Genomic DNA, 20,826 nt, shown 5'->3' with positions numbered 1-20,826 from the left:
TAAATTCTGCACCATCTGCTGCGCTGACCCATCACACTTTCCAGCTGTCACTGCGCCTGAGAAGGAAGCGCCGTATAAATTAATTTGCTTCCACCTCCACAATTCAAATCAAAGCAAGAAGCCAAGCTGCATGTTGATATCACCAGTAAAATCTCAAACTGAATCAACATAGTCATACCTCGGAGAGACAGTATTCTTGAAACACAACCATCTATGTTCACACAGTTTCTATCTTTCATTGTCCTTGAGGGGGAAAACACATAGTAATTAACAATAGGTTCTTTAGGAATAATTTTAAAATTAGAACCAGAGTCATGGTATCAGGTGGAAAAATAAATCTATGGCAATTTTAAAACAATCTGGAATCATTGACAAAAGCATTAAATCGCGTAAGAACACTTAATGAGAAATTCACAAAATAAAACAGAGAGGGGCATTTGTATGTGTTAAAATAATTTAATTCTCCCTGTACATTCTGTCCACATGAGCCAGCAGAAACCAAGAATACGCACTTTACAATATTTACCTGTTTTGAGATATTCAAGTCCGTTCAGATGGCAAAGTAGAATTCAATCACTAATGAAATGTTTAAAAATATATATATTAAACAGAAAAATGTTTTTACAAGATAAAAAATAATCTTCCACATGCAACAAATTGCAGATCACTGAGACTTTAACTCTTTAGATGATTTCAGTTCAGTTTTTGGTTTCAAAATCTAGAGACAATCAGAAAGAAAAGGCGTTGGCAGAATGTCTATCTGTTTTTGCGTTTGTCTTTCTTGCTTCGACTACTTGTTACACCATTTAAAGAAGACGACGAGGGCGCTCTTGCATGCCCCGTGGCCTTTAGATGGTCAAACAGTTTATTCCGGGATGGAAACTCGCTGTGGCAGGTGGTACAGCTGATCAGAACGTCACTCTGAGAGGGGGAAACCAATAATAAAAGCAAGTGTTATCTGAGAGCAGTTTTCATGTCCTGATTAAATATCAAACAATCGCAAAATAAAGAGCTTTTAACAAAATGGACAACTACCAAGACAGGCTCAACAGGGGCAGCTGTTCCTGAAAGTTAAGTCCCCTTAACCACCACCATCAACCTTACGAGTTCTGAGACATGCAATAGCTGCCCCCCTCAGACTAGACCAAGGCTTTACAGTTCAGAGTAATGGGAACAGAGCAGGAACTGTTCACACAGGCTGGTATTTCCCATACGTGTCTTACTCCTTTAAAGGAAACAATGAGAGTGGCACAAGTCTAAACTCCACATTGTACAGGGAAAGTGCTGACAGGCCCACACGTATCAGCAGGTGCAGAGGGCTGACCGAACAAACGCACACGTTCGGAAGTGGAACTAGGAATCTGGGCTACGGCGCTCAAACCCCGTACAGGCTTCCACAGGCACACTGTGACCTACCAGGGTCTGCGGCCCAGCAGGCACTCTGACAGATTTCTTCGGGTCTTTGGCTTTCTTTCCTCTGGGTGTAGGAACACTGGCAAATAAATGGAAGAATTCAGCATAATCCAGTAATTATCATTTTGTTCCCAAGATGACCCAAATGAATGACATGCACTTTAATGGCTAATTCATTCATTTTAATGGCCATGTTAATTAATTTTCACATTTCAAATAAATAGCTTTAAAGAGCAACTTTAGAGATCACATTTTATATCAGGTTTGTCACAATAATTAAGAAATTTACCTAAAATGGTTGAAACATAAGCTGAAACGAGACCTGTCAAATTCTCTAAATTTTCATACTATGTGTTTTTGTTAAAAAGCAAAGCACTTCATATTCCATTTGGTGAAGCAAACCATCGTCACTGCCAACCAGTACTCCTCACAGATAGTCTGTGACATTAAGTGTGGCTCCTACAAGTGCTACTTCTTGGACCAGATCCGCCTGGGACAAACATCCCAACAGTGTCTCAATGAAGTGAAATGAGGAAAATAGCGACACTGTCATGCACTTTTCGTAAAGTTACATTTGTCCAACGGAGAGGATTTTCTTTTGTTAAGAGACTGTCCTTTCTGCTGATTAGTGGGCTTCCCCGGACTCTTTCTCCCAGAAGCTGCCGCCAGGACAGCTGTCCACTCCTGGTCCACTTTAACTCTGAGCTGTCCTCTTCCCAGTCCTCGAGGTGAATGGTAGCTTCCCCAGTTATTTCATACTCTCCTCATGTGTGCTAACCACATTCTTAGGATAAAATCCAAGTGCAACTACACAGAACAGACAGTCTGGGTTACAGGGATGACCTATGACAATGCTGCCCTACTATTCTTCAAGCAGAAACCAAGAGTCTGTATTAAGTTAAACGGCCTATACAGGCACACATCATTGTACTGCACTTCACAGATGCTGTTTTTACAAATTGAAGTTAAGACCCTCCACAGCAAAAAGGTTACAACGGGCTTTACTGTGGTGGTCAGGAACCAGGTCCGCAATGGCGCTGATTAGGGTGTAACACAACATCAGCAGCATTCAGCCAGCTTTGAAAGCGTCAAGGAAAGAACATAATGGCATACAGGCTACAGATTAAAAGTTACTAATTTACTAAGTATCATCATAGATATGCCACAAATATACCCAAGAGCACTTAGGGTGACATTCCTAGAGAACAATTTATCATGTTATGAAAGACAGCAGCTGCATCCCTGAAGCTCAAATTGAAGAGCTTTATTTTTTTAAAAGGACTTTATATACATGCAGGTTTTTTAGTGAACTTCTCACTAGGTTACCAGCATCACAGGGGCCCCAGAAAGGCAATGGACACCCGGGGGTATGTGTGAGTGTGTGTGTGTGTGTGTGTGTGTGTGTGTGTGTGTGTGTGATTATGTGTGAGAGTGTGTGTATGTGTGTGAGTGTGATTATGTGTTTATGTGTGAGAGTGTGTGTATATGACAGTGTGTGTGTGTGAGACGGTGTGTGTGTGTGTGTGTGTGTGTGTGTGTGTGTGTGTGAGACTGTGAGACTGTGTGAGTGTGTGTGGGTGAGAGTGTGTGTATGAGAATGTGTATGTTTGTGTGAGATTATGTGTGAGAGTGTGTGAGTGTGAGACTATGTGTGTATGTCTGTGTGAGGGACTAAGAGTGTGTGTGTGTGTAAGAGTGTGAGACTGTGTATGAGAGACTGTGTGAGTGCGTGTGTATTCACACCCCAGCCCTGACACTCCTCAGCAGTGAAGCCAGTCAGACCAAGTCCTGAACAGAGAGCAGCTGTCACAGCCTGTGGATTCCGGCGGTGATGCTCCAGCTGAGTGGGCACAGCCTCGTCAGTAGCTTGATCGCACGGGAGCTCGGGGATGACTGACACAGGGATAAATATGCGCCTCAGCGGGATAAGGGAACAAAACTGGATCAAAGTGACTGCTTCCTGATTTCGGCCATTTGCTGAAATGTCTGTGAGCGCGTCCTCTGGCATTCTCTCTAACACCCTTCATCTGTATACACGTGTCTGGATATATACACACTGATAGACACATCCACTTCCCCCCACCTGTCATGGGAAAGAAGCTTCTACTTGACATATGACAAGATACCCGCACCACCAGGATCAAGATGTAGACAACCACATGCACCTTGGCCTACCTTCTCGCTTCACTTTTCGGGTCCTCACACAGCTGACCGGCCTCTGGGACCCTGACACTCTCCTGGGGACCACCTTCTAATTCTTTGGCACTGTCTTGATTTAAGTTGGTATCTTCTGGATCAACTTTCACTCCTTCTCCTGTTCCATTTTCATTGCAATTATCATCATAATTCTAGGTTATAAACACGTGTGCATTACAAAATAAATACTATAATAGTACTGGCTTCTTTGGGTTATTCGGCCAAATAGTTACAATAAACAATGACAATGTCCCAAGCCCCCTAGTTAGAGTGTATCTTCAGGCAATAAAAAGAAACAGATAATTTTAAAACATGAATGCTCTCCCTCTGATATTTCACTATTTTCTTTATGCCGTTCTATTTAAGGGAATTGAGCATCCATGCATTTTGGTATCTGGAGAATCCTGGGACCAATCCCCCACAGACACCAAGAGAGAATGGCAATTCTTGAATTTGGACCCCAGGTATGAAATACTTAAACTACTTAAATTTCTGAGTATATCAACATTCTTTCAATAACCACAATCATTGCAAGTTTCTAAACAAATGTTTCTTCTGTGAAATTTTAATTATGTTTTCAACAGAACAAACTTGATTATACAATGAGAAATCCCAGGGGTCACGAGTCCAGATATTTTTTTAAATATGGTCACTCAGCTAATTAGTATTAGGAGAATTCAACATGCAAAATTTTAAAACACCCTGACAATAGTAATTAAGTAAATTAGCTGCATACATATAAGGGGGGGCTTAAGAAAGAAAACATTTTCAACTCCTTTTAATCGTTTTACAATTGACATGAAATTAGAGCAAAAGTCCTCCTCCTTAATACTATTCTCCTAATACTAAGAGTTTCGCTAACATTAAACAGCAAATCTAGAGTTGTAATGCTCTTGAATTTGGACCCCAGGAATGAAATATTTAAACTACTTAAATTTCTGAGTATATCAACATTCTTTCAATAACCACAATCATTGCAAGTTTCTAACCAAAAGTATTCTCCTAATACTAACATACCTGTGCTGGTTTCTGTTTCTTTTTCTTCTGTTTTTTAGAAAGCCTAAGAGCAAATATAAATCAAAATGTCAAATACTTGATTCTACAAAGATTTATGAAGTAAAAAGAAAAACAATTAAGCACTAGTGATACAGAGAGAAATAAAAAAAATTAAAATTATAAATATCATAAAGCATTAAAAGGAAAATGTTCACATTATTTTAGAATATTGTAAGTGGCTCAATTGACAGGAATTAGCATATCAATTACGTAGGTATAAAACTGCTTTTAAATATAGTCATAATACAGTGTGTAAAATTATATTTGACATCATGTCTTTACCCATTTCAATACTATAAAGTTCCCTTCACTTGAAGAAATGCAGAAAATACTAGCATAACAGGCTGACTTCTCCGGGATAAAGCAGCCTCTACAGCAGTGGTTCTCAACCTTCTAATGCCGCGACCCTTTACTACAGTTCCTCATGTTGTGGTGACCCCCAATTTCATTGTTACAAATTGACCATAATTAAAGCATAGTGATTAATCACAAAAACAATATGTAATTATATATGTGCTTTCCGATGGTCTTAGGTGACCCCTGTGAAAGGGTTGTTCAACCCCCAAAGGGGTCACGACCCACAGGTTGAGAACCGCTGCTCTACAGACAAGCCCAGGGTGGCAGTATGTCTATGAAATCTTTGGAAGTACCTTTGTTTGGGTGCATCCTCCACTTCTTCCTCAGAATTGGCATTCAGCAGATTTTCATCCGTCTGAGATCCTGAAAAACTTTCTTCCTCCTTCTCCAGCTGTTGTTTCAGCAAGGCCACCATTTCCCGGTGCCTCTTGGATTTTTCGTGATTCCGCATGCTGAAAGCACAGTGCAACTGAGTAACTGCAACAGGCTTACGTCAGATGTGCCAAGTGTGGCTGGGGGTGCAACTCAGTTAATGTTCTCCTTTCTGATCAACCAGGCAGACGTTTGTGACTACGGAGAGAGAGCGCCCTGTCTTCTTAGACCTCGGGACCCTAGGAACCCAGCACTCCATCCATGTTCCTGCACCCAGAATTCCCCCTCCTTCTGTCCTTTCATCTGTTCTCCCTTTTTTCCCCTCAAATTCTCTATTATTTTTATTTTCCAAGTCTTTAAATTCAAGCCTTCTCCTCTATTTCCCTTTAATCACTGATTACTTGCAGGGGCCTGGAGCGATGACTGGGAAAGTACAAAAGCACATTGTAACTTTAAAAGGAGACACCCTGGATTTGAGAGACGGTGATGTGAAGCCTTGACGTAGAAGAGTTTACCTCCTCATGCTTTTTCCAGCAGCTGCCTTCACCTTCTCTAGAGGCATCCCCCTCTCACTCCACCACCTAAAAGTGAGTTCAGACACGAGTGCCCTGCAAACTCTGTGCCCGTGGCCACTAAGTAACACTACACAACATGGAGTTGACAACCCTTCGGCTGTGAGAGTAGCGACACTAGAAAGCAGGAAACTTGTGTCTCTGTCAACCTTCTCTCATCTGCTCAAATTCTCGTGTGCTTGTTTGGGTTGCTGCTCTCCCCCCCACTAGTATCTCTGGCAGATCAAGGTTCCTTGGAGAAATGGGAACATTTCGTGCCAGATAGGAAGTGCTCGGCAATGACTGGGGCATGTCAAGGACACAGGAGCAGGTGGAAGGACTCTCAGTAACCACTGACGGGAAACTGGAGCAGGAAAAGGGCAACAAATAGAAAACACTGAAAAAGTCCCTAAACTCAGACTGACACAGACAGGCCCACGGGGAAGTAAGGCGCCTGTTTACAGCAGAAAGCCATATGCTGATGACCGTGTGACACGTGTAACGCAGTACATGCCCCTCGACTGGGTCCCAGATCCAAGTGAGAAAGATGCCACACGGGACACGACGAGGATCACCTGACGAAAGTGGAATACGGCAGGAAATGACAGAAGTGCCGTATCAGTGGCACCCGTTTCCTCCAGCTGACAACTGCACGCTGATTGTAAGAGAATGCACTTAGGAGCACTGCACATGTCCCGTACTCAGAACCGTGTGTAGCGGGAGAACAAGCACTCGCACATGGGGCAGCCTGAGCAGCCGTGAGTGGCGTGCTCTACACTCTGTCCTCGCGACTGGTCTGTGAGTTTGATGTCACTTCCAAATAAACAAGACTTTCTAAACCTCCTTCCCTGCAGCTGCTTCCTGCTGCTGCGTCTCCAGCTCGCCCACTCCTCACTGCTCCATGACCTCCGCGGGGCTCATCCCGACAGACCGTTTCTGACGCCCACATCCTCACTGTCATCCCTTGGTCCCCTTTTCTCTTTTCTGCACGTATTTTGCTGCTTTTTCCCTTGCTGGTTCTACATTTCCCCCCTTATTCTTTACTCTCCTTATACCAGTACCCGTTTTAATACTTCTGTCCCCACTGTTCCTGTAAGAGCAAGTCCTCCGCGCTCTCCCGCCTGGGAGCAGGCCTGTGCTTTTCCCCGCCCCCTCGCTCTTTTTCCCTCAGGTGTAGTACCTATATTACGCTAAGTAAAATAAGCCAGTCGGAGAAAGATAAATATCACATGATCTCACTCATATATGGGATATAATGATCAACATAATTCTATGAACAAGAATAGATCCAGAGACAAATGGTAGGGGAGGGGGGTTAGAGAGCAACCAAAGGACTCCTATGCATGCATATTAGCATAACCAATGGACACAGGCACTGGGCCAGTGAGGGGTTGCCCAGGGTGGGAACGGCTGGTGGGGGGAGGGGGGGGAGTGGTCAATTGGGGAGAAAGGAGACATATGTAAAACTTTAGACATCATAATAATAAATAATTAAAAAACAATAAAAAATAAGAGATCAAGGAACCAATAAATAAAGCCCCTCCTCCCCTCAGTAAATGAGTAAATGTCCCCTTGAAGGACACAGTGAAGCTCCTGGGTGGCAGCAATGGCCTATATGGCAGCGATGGCTGGAAGTGAGTCTGCCACCAACAGAGAGAGATGGTGTAGCCTCTTGGCCCATATGACTGCACCTTCTTTGCCAAAAAAGCAACATCTCTTTCTGAAGACCACATGCATGTTTACAAAGCAGCTGCCCACAGGAATGCTGGCATGACTGATCACTCCAGGGGCTGACCTGCTGCTACAACGGCCTTCTCCCCAGGATGCTGTGAGGACTAGGGAGCTGCTACCAGCAGCATTTTCTTTTCAGGACTTGCAAAGCGTTACACTCGCCTCAAAAGAAAAGGTGAGTTCAAAGACCTCAAACTTACGCCTTTTCCGTCTTGAAAGATTTGTCACACGCTGGGCAGTACAGTCCCTCATAAAGCTCCACGCCATCGGCCTCGTCGCTGTCCTTCCCTGCAGGAAAGAGGTCGCAGTAAGAAGCCTGTGCCATTCGAACACAGACCTACAACATGCTAACAAACGTTTACTTCCTTACCAAGGAAAACAATGACGTTACAGGATTCGAGCTGACCCTTTAAAAGCAACACTAAATTATAAGAGATGAAAAATCCCTTTAACTTTCTATTTCTCTTTATAAGTCTACTCAAAAGACAAAAAATTCTCAGAACCCTGGGAGTGAGCAAAGTTCAGAAAATCAGATGTCCATAGTTCTACCACAAAGCAACTTTTTCAACAAGGTGTTTTTAACTTACCTCTTGAGCAAGATTTGGTACAAACACATTTATATAACTGTAATCTAGTCTTAAATGCTTAAATAAACTTAGCTCACAACATTCTGTCGTTATTGGACAAGTCATAAAATAGCATACTACATGTAAAGTTTAACACTGTCTCTACAGACTATTTTTTATAAGCCTGAAGATTTATTACACTAGAATAATTACTACCGATACAGTCCAAAAATCTAAGCAATTAAAAAGCGCAATGAAGTCTTTGCACAATACCATCTTCTATCTTTATAGGAAACTAGAGGCCCGGTGCACAAAAATTTGTGCACTCGGGGGGAGGGGAGTCCCTCAGCCTGGCCTGTGCCCTCTCGCAGTCTGGGACCCCTCAGAAGATAACGACCTGCTGGCTTAGGCCTGCTCCTGGGTGGCAGAGGGCAGGCCTAATCCCTAGGTGCAGCCCCTGGTCGGGCTCAGAGCAGGGCCGATTGGGGGGTTGGGGCACCATCCCGTCACACTCAAGGCAGGGTCGATGGGGAGGTTGCGGCACTACCCCCTGTCACGCACAGAGCAGGGCCAATCCGGGGGTTGAGGAGCTCCCCCCTGTCACTCAGAGAGTAGGGCTGATAGGGGAGTTGGGGCACCGCCCCCTGTCACACACAGAGCAGGGCGGATCAGGGGGTTGGGGCGCCGCCCTCTATCACCCACAGAGCAGGGCCAATCAGGGGGTTGGGGCGCCGCCACTCTCACACTCAGGGCAGGGCCGATGGGGAGGTTATGGCTCTACCCCGTCACACACAGAGCAGGGCCCGTTGGGGGGGGGGGGGGGTTGGGGCGCCGCACCCTGTCACACACAGAGCCGCAGGGCGATCAGAGGTTGGGGAGCTCCCCCGTATCAGGCACAGAGCAGGGCTGATCAGGAGGTTGGGGCGCCTTCCCCTGTCACGAACAGAGCAGGGCGGATAGGGAGGTTGTGGCCCCACCCCGTCACACACAGAGCCGCAGGGCGATCAGGGGGTTTGGGCGCTGCCCCCCGTCACGCTGATCCCGGTGCCGGGAGGCCTCGCGGCTCCGCTGATCCCGGTGCTGGGAGGCATATTACCCTTTTACTATATAGGGTAGAGGCCTGGTGCACGGGTGGGGCTGGCTGGTTTGCCCTGAAGGGTGTCCTGGATCAGGTTGGGGGTCCCCACTGGGGTGCCTGGCCAGCCTGGGAGAGGGACTGAGGGCTGTTTTCAGGCTGGCGGATGACTGAAGCTCCCAACCTCTCCTTTTTTTCTTTTTCTTTTTTTAATTCTGGGCCAGCTTTAGCTCTGAGGCTCCAGCTCTTAGGCCTCCACTGCTGAAAGTAGGTAATCGAAACAATGTATAACTCCAGCTCTGACTCCAGCTTTGAGATCCCAGTTTGTTAAAATGTTTCAAACTGCAGGCTCAGAGGCCGGCAAAGCAGGCGGGAAGTTGGTTTCCTCCTTCACTGAAGCAAGCAAGCCTCATGTTAGTTTCAAGCTGCCTGGCTGCCGGCCGCCATCTTGGCTGACAGTTAATTTGCATATCTCCCTGATTAGCCAATGGGAAAGGTAGCGGTCATACGCCAATTACCATGTTTCTCTTTTATTAGATTAGATAATATTAAAAGTGATGTTAATATGGTTTTGAAGGACAGTCTCATTAAAATCATAAATGATCAGAATACATGCAAAGTTCAGCATATGGTATTACTGTCTAATTATGGGTACACTTTCAAGATATCATATACGTGAAATAAGCTTTGATTAATCAAAGAGTTAATAAAGAATGCTGGATTTGAAGCCAAAATCTGGATTTAAAATGGTCATATACACCCAGGCATATGCTACAGCTTCTGTCTTAGTTTCTTCTTTAGGAAAATGCAGCCAATTATATGAGCAAAACCTACATTTAAGGGCTATTGTGGGAGGGTCAAGCAGCAAAATGATGTATGTGAAAGCATGTTGTAAATTATTTAACTCTACGTAATTACACCACCTCACGTTTGTAGAGTGTTTATAATTTCCCAAACACTTTCACATTTACGTCTTATTTATTAATAAAACATTCCATTTCCTAGTCATTTTGATTAATTAAAAGTTGGTCATTTTATCACTTGGCTTATTAGTCTGAAAAAGCACACCTGTAGGTATGTCAGTGCACCAAGCACCTTCTATGAAGTCAGAAATGAAAGGGAGAATCTACCATGTATACACACCACACAGGCTCCCACACAACAGCAGCTTTTCTGGAAAGAGCTGCTATGAAAACGTGACCTACTCCTTAACTGCATTTTTTAAAACAACCAGTCTGCGGTCACGTCACACCTGTCAGCATGTCCACCTATTTATCAACATACTGGAGGCCCGATGCACGAAATTCATGCAAGAGCAGGCCTTCCTTCCCCGGCTGCTGGCACCGGCTTCCCTCACAGCCCTGACTTTGTCCGGAAGGTCTTCCAGAGGACGTCCAGTCTAATTAGCATTATGCTTTTATAGACGTATACGGCCAGAAGCACCAATTGTTTAAAACATGGTCAGAAAAGAGTTTACCAGAATTAGCCAGCTTCAATAGACAACCTTTCCTTGGTCCATACAGTATTGTTTTTCATGTTAATTATCTGTCACACTTAAAAACTGGGAGATGTCACATAAAAATCCAAAGTCCCAGCTTCACTTAAACCAAACAGATGTGAAAACTCTGGCAACAGCCACTGGAACGGGTGTCCCAGGTTCTCCTCCCTCCACGCTCCCATTCCACTGTCTTATCCCTTCCCTGGCCCCTGTGAGCACCCGAGTGCATCCTGTGCACAGAAACATGACTTCCCAGTGTCCCAATGAGTGCAGTTACCATCCTGTCCGTCTCTGGGCTCGTGCTCCTCCCCTTCGTCTTCCTCGGAGCCGTCTCCGAACTCCTTCTCGTACCGCGCCTCCATCTCCCGGAGCTCCTTCTCCAGGTCGGCCAGCGCCATCCAGCTCTGCTCCTTGTACTGCTCGGCCAGTCTAGACACAAACAGCACAGTCTCCGCACTGCGCTCCCCGACCCTTCAGGCTCCGAGTCCATCCCCAGAGAGCTTCCTACCACCCCCACCCCACCCCCAACACTGACACCGAGTTAAAGGGCAAAGTCACTGGAAACCTGTTAGCTGTCCTGGTTGATTTTAATTGCTCGACTAGATAATGGGTTTTGAAACACAAAACTCTTAGCAACTCATTAAATGGTTTCAAGTGATGTAAGTGCTAATTTTCAAAAGATGAGGGGTGGGGCAGGACGAATTTTTAAGAAGTCGTTTTTTTTAGAGAATGCTGTAATGCTCTGGACACAATGCTTTTACAGTAACTCAAAAACAACAACCCTTTAAAGGCACTAGAAGAGACTAGATAGCTGAGAATACACCGACTAAGAGGCAGTCCTGGGCGGCGGTTAAAAGCAAGGCCCTGGGCTGACTCCCCGGGTCCAACCCCGCCTCTGCGATTCGCTGGCCGTGCGACCTTGGCCTGTCTGCCTCGCACCCGCAAAGGAACGAGGATACAAACCAGCACTTGCTCCCAGAACCGCTGGGAGAAAAGCCCGGACGGGGCCTTGTGCAGAGCGAGAGCCCGGGGGCCTTAGTTACTCTTAACTTCCACAGGCGTCTGGAAAGGTCTCAGGTATAAAGGGCCTCGGAAGGACAACATCCAATTCAAACACCTTCTCACAGATGAAAAAGCACTGTGCAACGTCAGGATTTAAAAGCTGAAGCCAAGATGCCTCAACCCGACGTGGAGGCAGCTCCTGCTGTGGCCCTGGACCCCGCACAGCCAGGCCCCCCGGCACGTACTTGGCCTGCTTCAGCTTCTGCTGCCGCCGCATCTCCTCGGCTTTGCGGGCCTTCTCGGCGTTCTGCTCCTCCACCAGCCGGCGATGCGCCTGCACCCTCTTGTCTCTCTTCCGAATGAAAGCCACCAGCTGGCGGACAAGCTCATTCTTCTCCTTCCTCGCCTTATCGCGAGTCTTCTTGTTTTCTTTCTCCATGGCGCGTTTCTCCCAGCGGTTGGAAGCCTGTCGGGTATCATATTCCTCTTTCCAAGCGAAGTTCTTCTGCGTGCAGAAGCTCTGCCAGTAGGCGTAGAAAGGGTGGACTACCTGGTGACAGAGAAAACAGGCAAAATGCTTGCCTCTATGTAGACTGGTTTCGGTCAGGCAGCAACGTTAGTGATGCAGAACATCTTTCCTATTTAAAACACTGCTATTAATCAAAGGAGAAGACAATCCTCTTAAGGCTTTAACAAAATCAATCACTATTCAGCACGAATTTAATGAGGAAATGAATGGGATGGGACCACAGTCAATTAGGAGGGAAAGGTCAAGAAAAGGGGAGGCTGCTGGGAAGAGAAAGGAAGCAAGTCACAGGATAGGAGCGGGAACTAGGATCCATTTTTACAAATAAACAACCAGGATGTGCGACACACTGATCCACGCTAAGCGTACAGCAGCCGTGCACCCTCCTCACCGTGTCATAGTCGCTCTGGGAATCCCCGAAGGTCGGGAAGTCCTCCACATCCTCCTCCAGCACGGATTCCAGCTCTTCCTTCGCAATCATTTCAAACACATTCCGATACACCGCGTAAAAGCCCTAAAGCAGGCGACAGAAACACGCATTCCCACACTTTATAGTCTAGCCCAGCCGTGGGCAAACTACGGCCCGCGAAATGAATAAAACTAAAAAAAAAAAGACCGTACCCTTTTATGTAATGATGTTTACTTTGAATTTATATTAGTTCACACAAACACTCCATCCATGCTTTTGTTCCGGCCCTCCGGTCCAGTTTAAGAACCCATTGTGGCCCTCGAATCAAAAAGTTTGCCCACCCCTGGTCTAATCACAGAGTGAGATTTTAAAATGCAACGTGAAAAACTTTACTGCTGAAGGATGACAACCCCAAACTGTGTCCCTGTAAGTACATCTACGTTCCAATTGGAGGTTTTTAATATGCAGATACTTTAAATATGAAGGCAATGGTGGCTTTTTGTTTGTTTTCAGAATGAACAGTTTCACTTTCGATTATAGAATTCTCTGCATTTGAGAGTCTCACTTAAGTGCTTGGTAAGAAATGGTAAGGGAGTCCACGCCTTACCTTCTCATCATCTCCATAGCCAGAGTAGCAGGTGACGGTGAAGAAGTGAAGCAAGTCTAAGCTGTCATCTTGATATTCCCCATCAAGCCCACCTTTGAGCAGAGCCTCTCTATGATTATCATACCTGAGCAGACGAAGAAATGAGCAGCGTCAGGGAAGGCAAAATGCATAAGAATTCAAAAGGACTTCTTACTCGGAAACAGCCAGAATGCTATTGCAGTCCACTTTAATGTGTCCAACCCACAACCAAAAAATTTTAAGAAAAAAATGTCAACATGAAAAGACAATCTATCGTAAAATTGCTGATTAAAACTCTGGCTAGGCCACTACTGGCATATACAGCACTAGGTCATGGGAACAAGGGACTGTCATGCGCCAGGGAATCTCCACGCCACTCCCCGCAGGTGGCTGCAGTCCCAGGAAAGAAACATTCCTGAGCAGGACGGGGTGGACATAATCTCGTCCACAGACTACTTACAGACGTGGGATCTGAGAATTTAGCAGCATGAACCGAAATCACTCTTGTTATGTCTACATAAACAATGGAGTAGCTTCATGAACATGCAATTACCCACAGAACAACTCCGTAAAGTTTGCTACAACAGGAAGCTGAGGCTCAGGGACACTAAACAGCTTGTTGTCCACAATCATAAAGCCTGTAAGCAGCAAAGCTAGACATCAGAGCCAGGTCGGAGCACCGGGAGGACTCAGAGAGCAGTGCCGCCTGCACACAGCAGCAGAGGAGAAACATTAGGCCTCTCTCTGTGATTTCCATGTAAGAGGCGATTTTATAGGAACTTCCTTTACAGCCATTCTCTCTGGAGGCCAGCCGTGGGCACACTGACCCCGAGGACAGGCACAGAGCATGCGCACCACCCGGGCTGCGGATGAGCAGCAGGTCCTGCAGTTATAACAGGCTCAACACCTATCCCTCTGCAGCAAAAGTCCCAACATAGACACTGTTCGGATATGATATTCAATGACCAGGTCATCGTTAACAAAAGATGTAGAAGCTTAACTCGATTTCTTTATAGAGTGTAATTGTAGGGAAAATATTACAATTCTTGTATTAAAACACTGTACCTGTGTGTTAAAAAAACAAAACACTCTGATTTTATTTATTTTAAATGATGAGAGAGAGTTGTTGTCCCACATATTTCTGCATTCACTGGTTTATTTCTGCATGTGCCCTGAGCGAGGATCGAACCCTCAACCTTGGTGTATCAGGATGATGCTTCAACCTACTGAGCAACCTGGCCAGGGCTGTACCTGTTTTTGAAAGACAAGTCAGCATGCTTCCTTGTCTGACATCAGAAAACTGTCATACACCAAAGAGACACCATTTAATGAGAAGTCACTTCATATATCAAAGTTAAAACTATCTTAACTGCCAAGCTTTCTGCATCAGGAGCTATAAAATCAGACAGTTGGAGTAGGAATTCCCTCCTACTCAAATACTGCATTTTATATGAGTAGGTGGCAGAAGTCTCAGAACACACCAAAAACCACTGATGATTTAAATGTTTTAAAAACCCTCTATTGACAATTCTTCCCAACAACATACACGAGGACGAGAGGGACAGCGTGCTGCTCACCATGCTCTTTCCTGAGGGTCACTCAACACGTCATATGCTGCTTGGATTAATTTAAATTGTTCAGCTGCTTCTGCGGCGTTATCCAGATTTTTATCTGTGAAAATAAAGTCACAGAAATTCAGTCATCAAAAAAGTAGGACAAAATCTAAAAGGGAGCTCACCCATCACAAAGGCCAGAAACACATGAGGAGTGTGCAAAACAAAGGAAAACCAGGAAAAGGCAGAGATACTGGACGATGGTTAATAATCAGAACCTAAGTGTCTACTCGAGTAGAAAGCTCAGGCTTCCCTAAGCCTGGTGCCTCCCCGCACTCACCCTGGGTCCACAGATGGAAAACCCTGAGTAGCGTGCACCTTCTTTTTAGGAGAAACGAAATATATGTATATAATTGGTTAGGAAGAACTGCTATTATTTAGTGCTAGGTTATACTTTCTGTTCACAGCCTGTTTGTCTTCCTTATTAACATATCCAAAAAATAAAGTTTTAATTAGCTATACTATTCTTCTTAGCTATGTTTCCTTAACCATGGAATTCAGAAAGCAACTTTGCCTCAAGATGGCAGACACCTTCCAAGACGACCCCCAAGAACCCCCACCTCCTGGCATCACACCGTGTGGTCCCCAGGGGTGGTGTGTCTGGCCGACAGCAGGCAGCAGTGTGAGCAGTGACATGGGGGACGGCACGGTATGGCGATTCTGAGATGTTCTGATGAAAGACAGCAGTTTCCATCGTGGGCTCTCACTCCCTCTGGGCTCGCTGCCATGGCATGACGACACCCAGGTGGCGACGGAGAAGCCACGCGGTGAGAATGGAGGCCTCTGGCCGTGGCCAGCAGCGACTGAGGCCTGCCAACACCATGTGAGCGAGCTTGAAAACAGGTGTCCCAGACAGTGAAGACACAGCCTCTTAAGAAACCCTGAGCCATCACCACCCAGCTAAGCTGTTCCCAGGCTCTGATCCTCAGAAGCTGTGTGAGTCCATCTGATGAATGTTTGCAGTGTTTGTTGTTTTAAGCCCTGAGTTTCTGGTAGTTTGTTACACAGCAATAGGTAACTAATATGCTCAGAAAGTAAACTATTTGAATCCATTGCAGAGGACACCAGTGCTCTTTAAACTATAGCTCCATAGTTGCCCTCTAAGAGGCGAGAGGAAAATATGACAGATGTGTATTCCCTACAATAGTCTGGCAGCCTTAGAGCAAAGCATCCTGCCTCCTCCTCTCAGGTACCATCGCACGGATCCCACGTCCTTCAGGTGGTTGGTTGTCTGCTCAACAACTAACAGTGACAACACTGTCTCAAGGCAGCAGTTGGCCATGGCTCTTTTTGCTAAGATGCTTTAGCACAAAAAGTTTTCAATATTATTTTAAAGCTAGAGTCCCGGTGCATGAATTCGTGCATGGGTGGAGTCCCTCAGCCTGGCCAGCGATCGGGGCCAATTGGGGCCGTCTCACCCAGTCCTGATCAGGGCCCCTCAAGGCCAACCAGCCGGGGGGGAGGGACCACGGGAGATTGGCCAGCCACAAGAGATTGGCTGTGGCAGTGCACTGACCACCAGGGGGCAGCTCCTGCATTGAGCGTCATAGCTACTGGCTGGTTGTAATGTTTGCTTAGGCTTTTATATATATAGATCATGGTCCCTTAGAACTGAAAGGAGGACAAAAGTCCCCATCTCTGTTTGTGAGCATACAATGCAAGTCTAAATCCATGTCCACAGTGCAAGCCCATCTGAAGCAATAAACATCTCTTTGGGGCTACAATGCTTACACTTGGGGCAAGGACACAGCTGTATGGTCAGGAGGATGGAGCAGGTCTTTGAACGATTCATCAAGCAGCTGGAGCTATCAAGATGGGCCACCTCTGGATTCGCTGATATGTGAGATTAATAAATGGCTCTGGTTTAGCCACTGTAGGCAGCCTCCTGTCACCTGCAGCTAAACACAAGCCTGATATGCCTTGAGGGTGAGAGTCCAGCTAAAAATAGTCATGATTTCCAAGTCTTCCTCAAATCATTAATAAAAATCTTGTCAGATAAGTAAAAAGCACAGTTGAGATGGAGGCTGAATGGCAGAAAACGGCAGCAAAACAAAGCAGGTGACTGCTTGGGAGTGGAGGTGGGTGGCTCTTCTTCACCTTTTAATCAGCCCTGCACTGGGTTGTCCTGCTTCTTCCCACTCCCTTCTCTCCTCACCCAAAGAAGTTTGAAGAAAGCTAAAGCGTTTAAATGCATAAAACCCACTAATGTACCACCTGAAAATAAGATCTAATCTCTCACTGAAACATCTTTCTTAAATAATTTTTTTCTATCTGTCATATGGCTTTTTATTCCCGTTAAACATACCTGACCTGGTTGACTAGCAGGTTGAGCTGAGATCCAAAAGCATGAGAGCGAGAAGTTAAAAAGCACTGATTTAAAAAATGGAAAGCCCACGTGATGTATTATTCACCAAGTGCAAAAAGCCACAGGCATTGCGAATCCAGCCATCACGGTTTAAAAGGCATTCATTCTCACATCATTCTCTGTGCTTTTCTCTTCACCCACTATGCTCTTTTCCACTCCCTTCCAAGCCTTTATACAGTGCCTTCTGGAAAATTCCATGGATCGTGCCACTTAAGCCAGGCTCCCTGAGAAGGCTGCTTGCTTCCCTCTCAGACTCCTTCAGCCACAGCCTTCACAGGGCAGGTTGTGCGAGAGCTGGTGTCCCTCACTCAAGGGAAGACAAACTAGCATTGCTTCCTGATCCATTCATTGGCCATCCCTTCTTCCCCTCCTGTCTGCTCCCCTCCCAACCACTGCGCTTACACGGAGAATCCTGGCACCTGGCTCAGCTTCCACCCCAGGTCCTGGTGGTCATCCTGAGGACTTAATGTCCCTTGACCTCCAGTCTTGCCTGCTCCAACCTACTGTCCCCACGACAGCCAGCGAGATACTTGAAAAACGCATACCTACCATCTCGCCCCTGCTCCCGGCACTTCACTGGCTTCCCAACGCTCTCAGGTTAAAATCCAATCCCTAGTCCAGTCCCCCACGCCTTCAGGACCTGGCCCGACTCCCCTGGCCGTCCTGGACTTGGCCATGCTGGCTTTCTCCTGCCCCCTCCACCTGTCTTCTCTGTATTCCCGCATTAGGTCTCCACGGAGATGTCCATTCTAGGGAGGCCCATCTCTCCCACAAATACCAAAACCCAGTCCGGGTCGGTACCTGTGCTCAGGGGCACCTGTTATTTGCCTTCAGGCTGCCCTTACCTCACCGACTGACATTGCCTGTCTCCTCCCAGTGTCGCCCGACGACGGCATGGGCCAGCAGGGCAGGGACCACCACTCCTGTCTCCACCCACTGAGCCAAACCAACCCGTTTTCAGACTTTGGTCCAGCTGTCCACTGGGCCACTTGTGTCCACCGCGTGCTCTTCCCCATTCGGTTCAGCTCACCCTTCCCTGGGTCATCCTCGGGGACCCAGGCTCCTGCCAAGGGGAAACCTCACAGCCCCTCAGGACCCAGGGGGGCTCCCTCGCCTCCTGCATTCCCGGGGGTCACCGGTTCGTCTATCAGTCCAATGACCAACTCCATGCACTGTGCTGTTCTGCTTGCCCCGCATGTAACTCTTTTCTGCGTGTGAGGCATGTTTTCCCAGCAAGACGGAGGCATTTCAGAACCCAGTGACTTGCCCATCCCGGAGGCTAGAAACCTGCTTACTGATCAGTGCCGATAGGAAAGCCCCTTATCAGCCTGGAGATGCCGAGATCCCACTCCTGCCTGAGCTCCCGGGCTGGGAGATCACCTGGCCACACCGTCACCCTGGCCGTGGCTACGGCATGAAAACCACGCCACTGAAGACAATTCTGGGTCAGATACAAACTTCACGGGCAGAGGGGTCCTGGCCTCGGCCTTGATTTCAAGGGGACAGGAGCCATCCTTACACTAAGTGGCAGGGACTCCGGGACCAGTTCAGGGAGGAGGAAGCACGAGGAACCTGGGCGCAAGGGACTCGGGGTCCGGGCGGGGGGGCCAGGGCCGCCTCACTCCGCCGCCCGCCGCCCGGGGTCCGGGGTCCGGGAGGCGCTGGGGGGAGCCAGCGAAGTCCCCGGGGCGCGGTCTCCCCACCCAGCGGCCATAGGGCTCTGGGCACCGGCGGGGTGGCGCCTGGAAGGGACGGGGTGCCGGAGCTCGAGCGCAGCCTGGGTGGAGGGCTGCGTCCACCGGGGGCAGGGGGGGGGGGGGCGGCGCCGGGGCCACCGGCCGGGCACCGGTGTCTCTGGCACGGGGTCCAGGGCGACGGGAGTTACAGGGCGGGACGGCGGAGTTACCCGGGTGCCATTTCAGGGCCAGCTTCCGATAGGCCTTCCTGAGCTCCTCCTCGCTGGCGTCGCGCCGCACCCCCAGCGCCTCGTAGTGACACTTCATCGCCCGCGCGGGCGGGGGGCCGGGGCCGGGGCCGGGGCCCGGGGCGGGGCAGGGACCCGGGCCCGGGCTGCAGTGGTGGTGGCAGCACTGACTGTCCGGACTGTCCTCTCTCGCGGCGGGAGCCGGACGCCAGCACCGGGCCAGCCAGCGAGCGCGGCGGCGCGGGGCGGCGGAGGCGCGTGGCCGGGTCGGGCGGCGCGGGCTGCGGCACGCGGATGCGCGGAGGGGGCGGCGCCGGCGGCCGCGGCTCCGCATGGGAGGAGGGCGGGCTCTGCGCCGGAAAAAGCTGGGGGAAGGAGGCGGGGCCTCGGCGAGGAGGAGGTGGGGCCTCGGCGCGGAGGCGGTGGGGAGGCGGGGCCTCGGCGAGGAGGCGGGGCCACGGCGGGCGGGAGGCGGGGCCACGTGGCTGTCATTGTGAGGGGCACAGAGGGCGGTCAGTATGAGTGGCACTAACTGGGCGGCCGTCCTGGGGGTGAAATGGGTGGAAGAAAACTGGAAAACATCTGGTTGTGGTTCTGATGATAATTTCTTAACTGAGCCCCGTTTTTACAGATGAGGAGACTCATGCCGGAAGTAATCCAGTAGTTTGCTCAAGCCTCCACAACTAACCAATGCCAGAATTCGGTTGGACGGAACAATTAAAAAACACCAGTTTTTTAACTCTTCCACTCTCTTCAGCTGCCATTTAATGAGACCACTATTTCCCATTTTGACCAATAGGCATAGGAATAACATCAAATAAGATAACTTAAACTAAATTTAAGAGAGAAGTATCACTTTTTTAAAATAACATACTAAATGTTTAACCACCAATATGGATGAAATTGTACCGACCCCCCATTCATCACTCCTTTCTAGCTAGCCTCTAAACCACATTTCCAAGATTGGTTTAGGTTAAGAATTGCAGTTAAAGCATAGTATTTAACTAGGTCTTCCTGATCTAACAGATACATTGTATTACAGGATGGAAGATCTGTACAACTGTTCCAAACAATTTGGTAAGGTGTCAAAATAGTAACCTAATTCTCATTAGAATGCACCAACACAGCAACATATTTCACTGTAATGTGGAATGTTCACATACATCAGCTACTAGGCTTTATTTGTAACTCACGTATCGTTAGAGAAGGGTGGGCTCCCCTACACTTATTGTAAAGTTGGGGTGCTGAAAGTTTAGGAAGATATATCCTGCTCCCTGCACAATCAAAACAAACCAACGCTAAACTTCACCAAGTTTATCCACACAGCACGATCCAATCAAACCTCTAACTTGTGCACTTGCTTGCTTTCCAAAGAAAGTACTATACAACCTTGGTTTTTAAATTGCTAGTGCATAGTGCCGGAAGCCGGTCCATCCTTGCTGCTTGACACAGTCGCTGCAGGAAAGAAACATCTGCACAGCATATGTTTCAAGGGACCTGGCGTATATAGCATACTGTTCTTAATATGTTTGCTCCCCTTAGCGCTG

At 47.6% G+C, this 20,826-nt stretch overlaps 1 protein-coding gene across 1 annotated transcript; it reads right to left on the bottom strand.

Moving 5' to 3' along the window:
- Nucleotides 1-436: 436 nt before the first annotated feature.
- DNAJC21 (DnaJ heat shock protein family (Hsp40) member C21) lies at nucleotides 437-19,542 on the bottom strand. The gene is made up of 12 exons (XM_036309691.1): nucleotides 19,262-19,542; nucleotides 14,955-15,048; nucleotides 13,360-13,483; nucleotides 12,735-12,857; nucleotides 12,063-12,367; nucleotides 11,093-11,244; nucleotides 7,877-7,964; nucleotides 5,316-5,474; nucleotides 4,627-4,669; nucleotides 3,589-3,761; nucleotides 1,417-1,492; nucleotides 437-921 (listed from the first exon to the last, which is right to left on the bottom strand). Exons 1-12 carry the CDS (start codon nucleotides 19,356-19,358, stop codon nucleotides 757-759), a joined length of 1,599 nt encoding a protein of 532 aa, XP_036165584.1. The 5' UTR covers nucleotides 19,359-19,542; the 3' UTR covers nucleotides 437-756.
- Between the last annotated feature and the right edge of the window lie 1,284 nt (nucleotides 19,543-20,826).

Source organism: Myotis myotis, unplaced genomic scaffold (assembly GCF_014108235.1).
Source record: "Myotis myotis isolate mMyoMyo1 unplaced genomic scaffold, mMyoMyo1.p scaffold_m19_p_5, whole genome shotgun sequence".
Lineage (NCBI taxonomy): Eukaryota > Metazoa > Chordata > Mammalia > Chiroptera > Vespertilionidae > Myotis > Myotis myotis.
This window is presented reverse-complemented; position numbering and strand designations above follow the sequence as displayed.

Bases quoted from the DNA above. Each gene is read 5' to 3' on its own strand.
- DNAJC21 (XM_036309691.1), bottom strand. From the start codon at position 19,358: ATGAAGTGTCACTACGAGGCGCTGGGGGTGCGGCGCGACGCCAGCGAG. The intron at 15,049-19,261 runs GTAACTCCGCCG...TTATTTTCACAG, and splicing joins GGCCCTGAAATGGCACCCGG to ATAAAAATCTGGATAACGCC. The intron at 13,484-14,954 runs GTGAGCAGCACG...TCGTCTGCTCAG, and splicing joins GACCCTCAGGAAAGAGCATG to GTATGATAATCATAGAGAGG.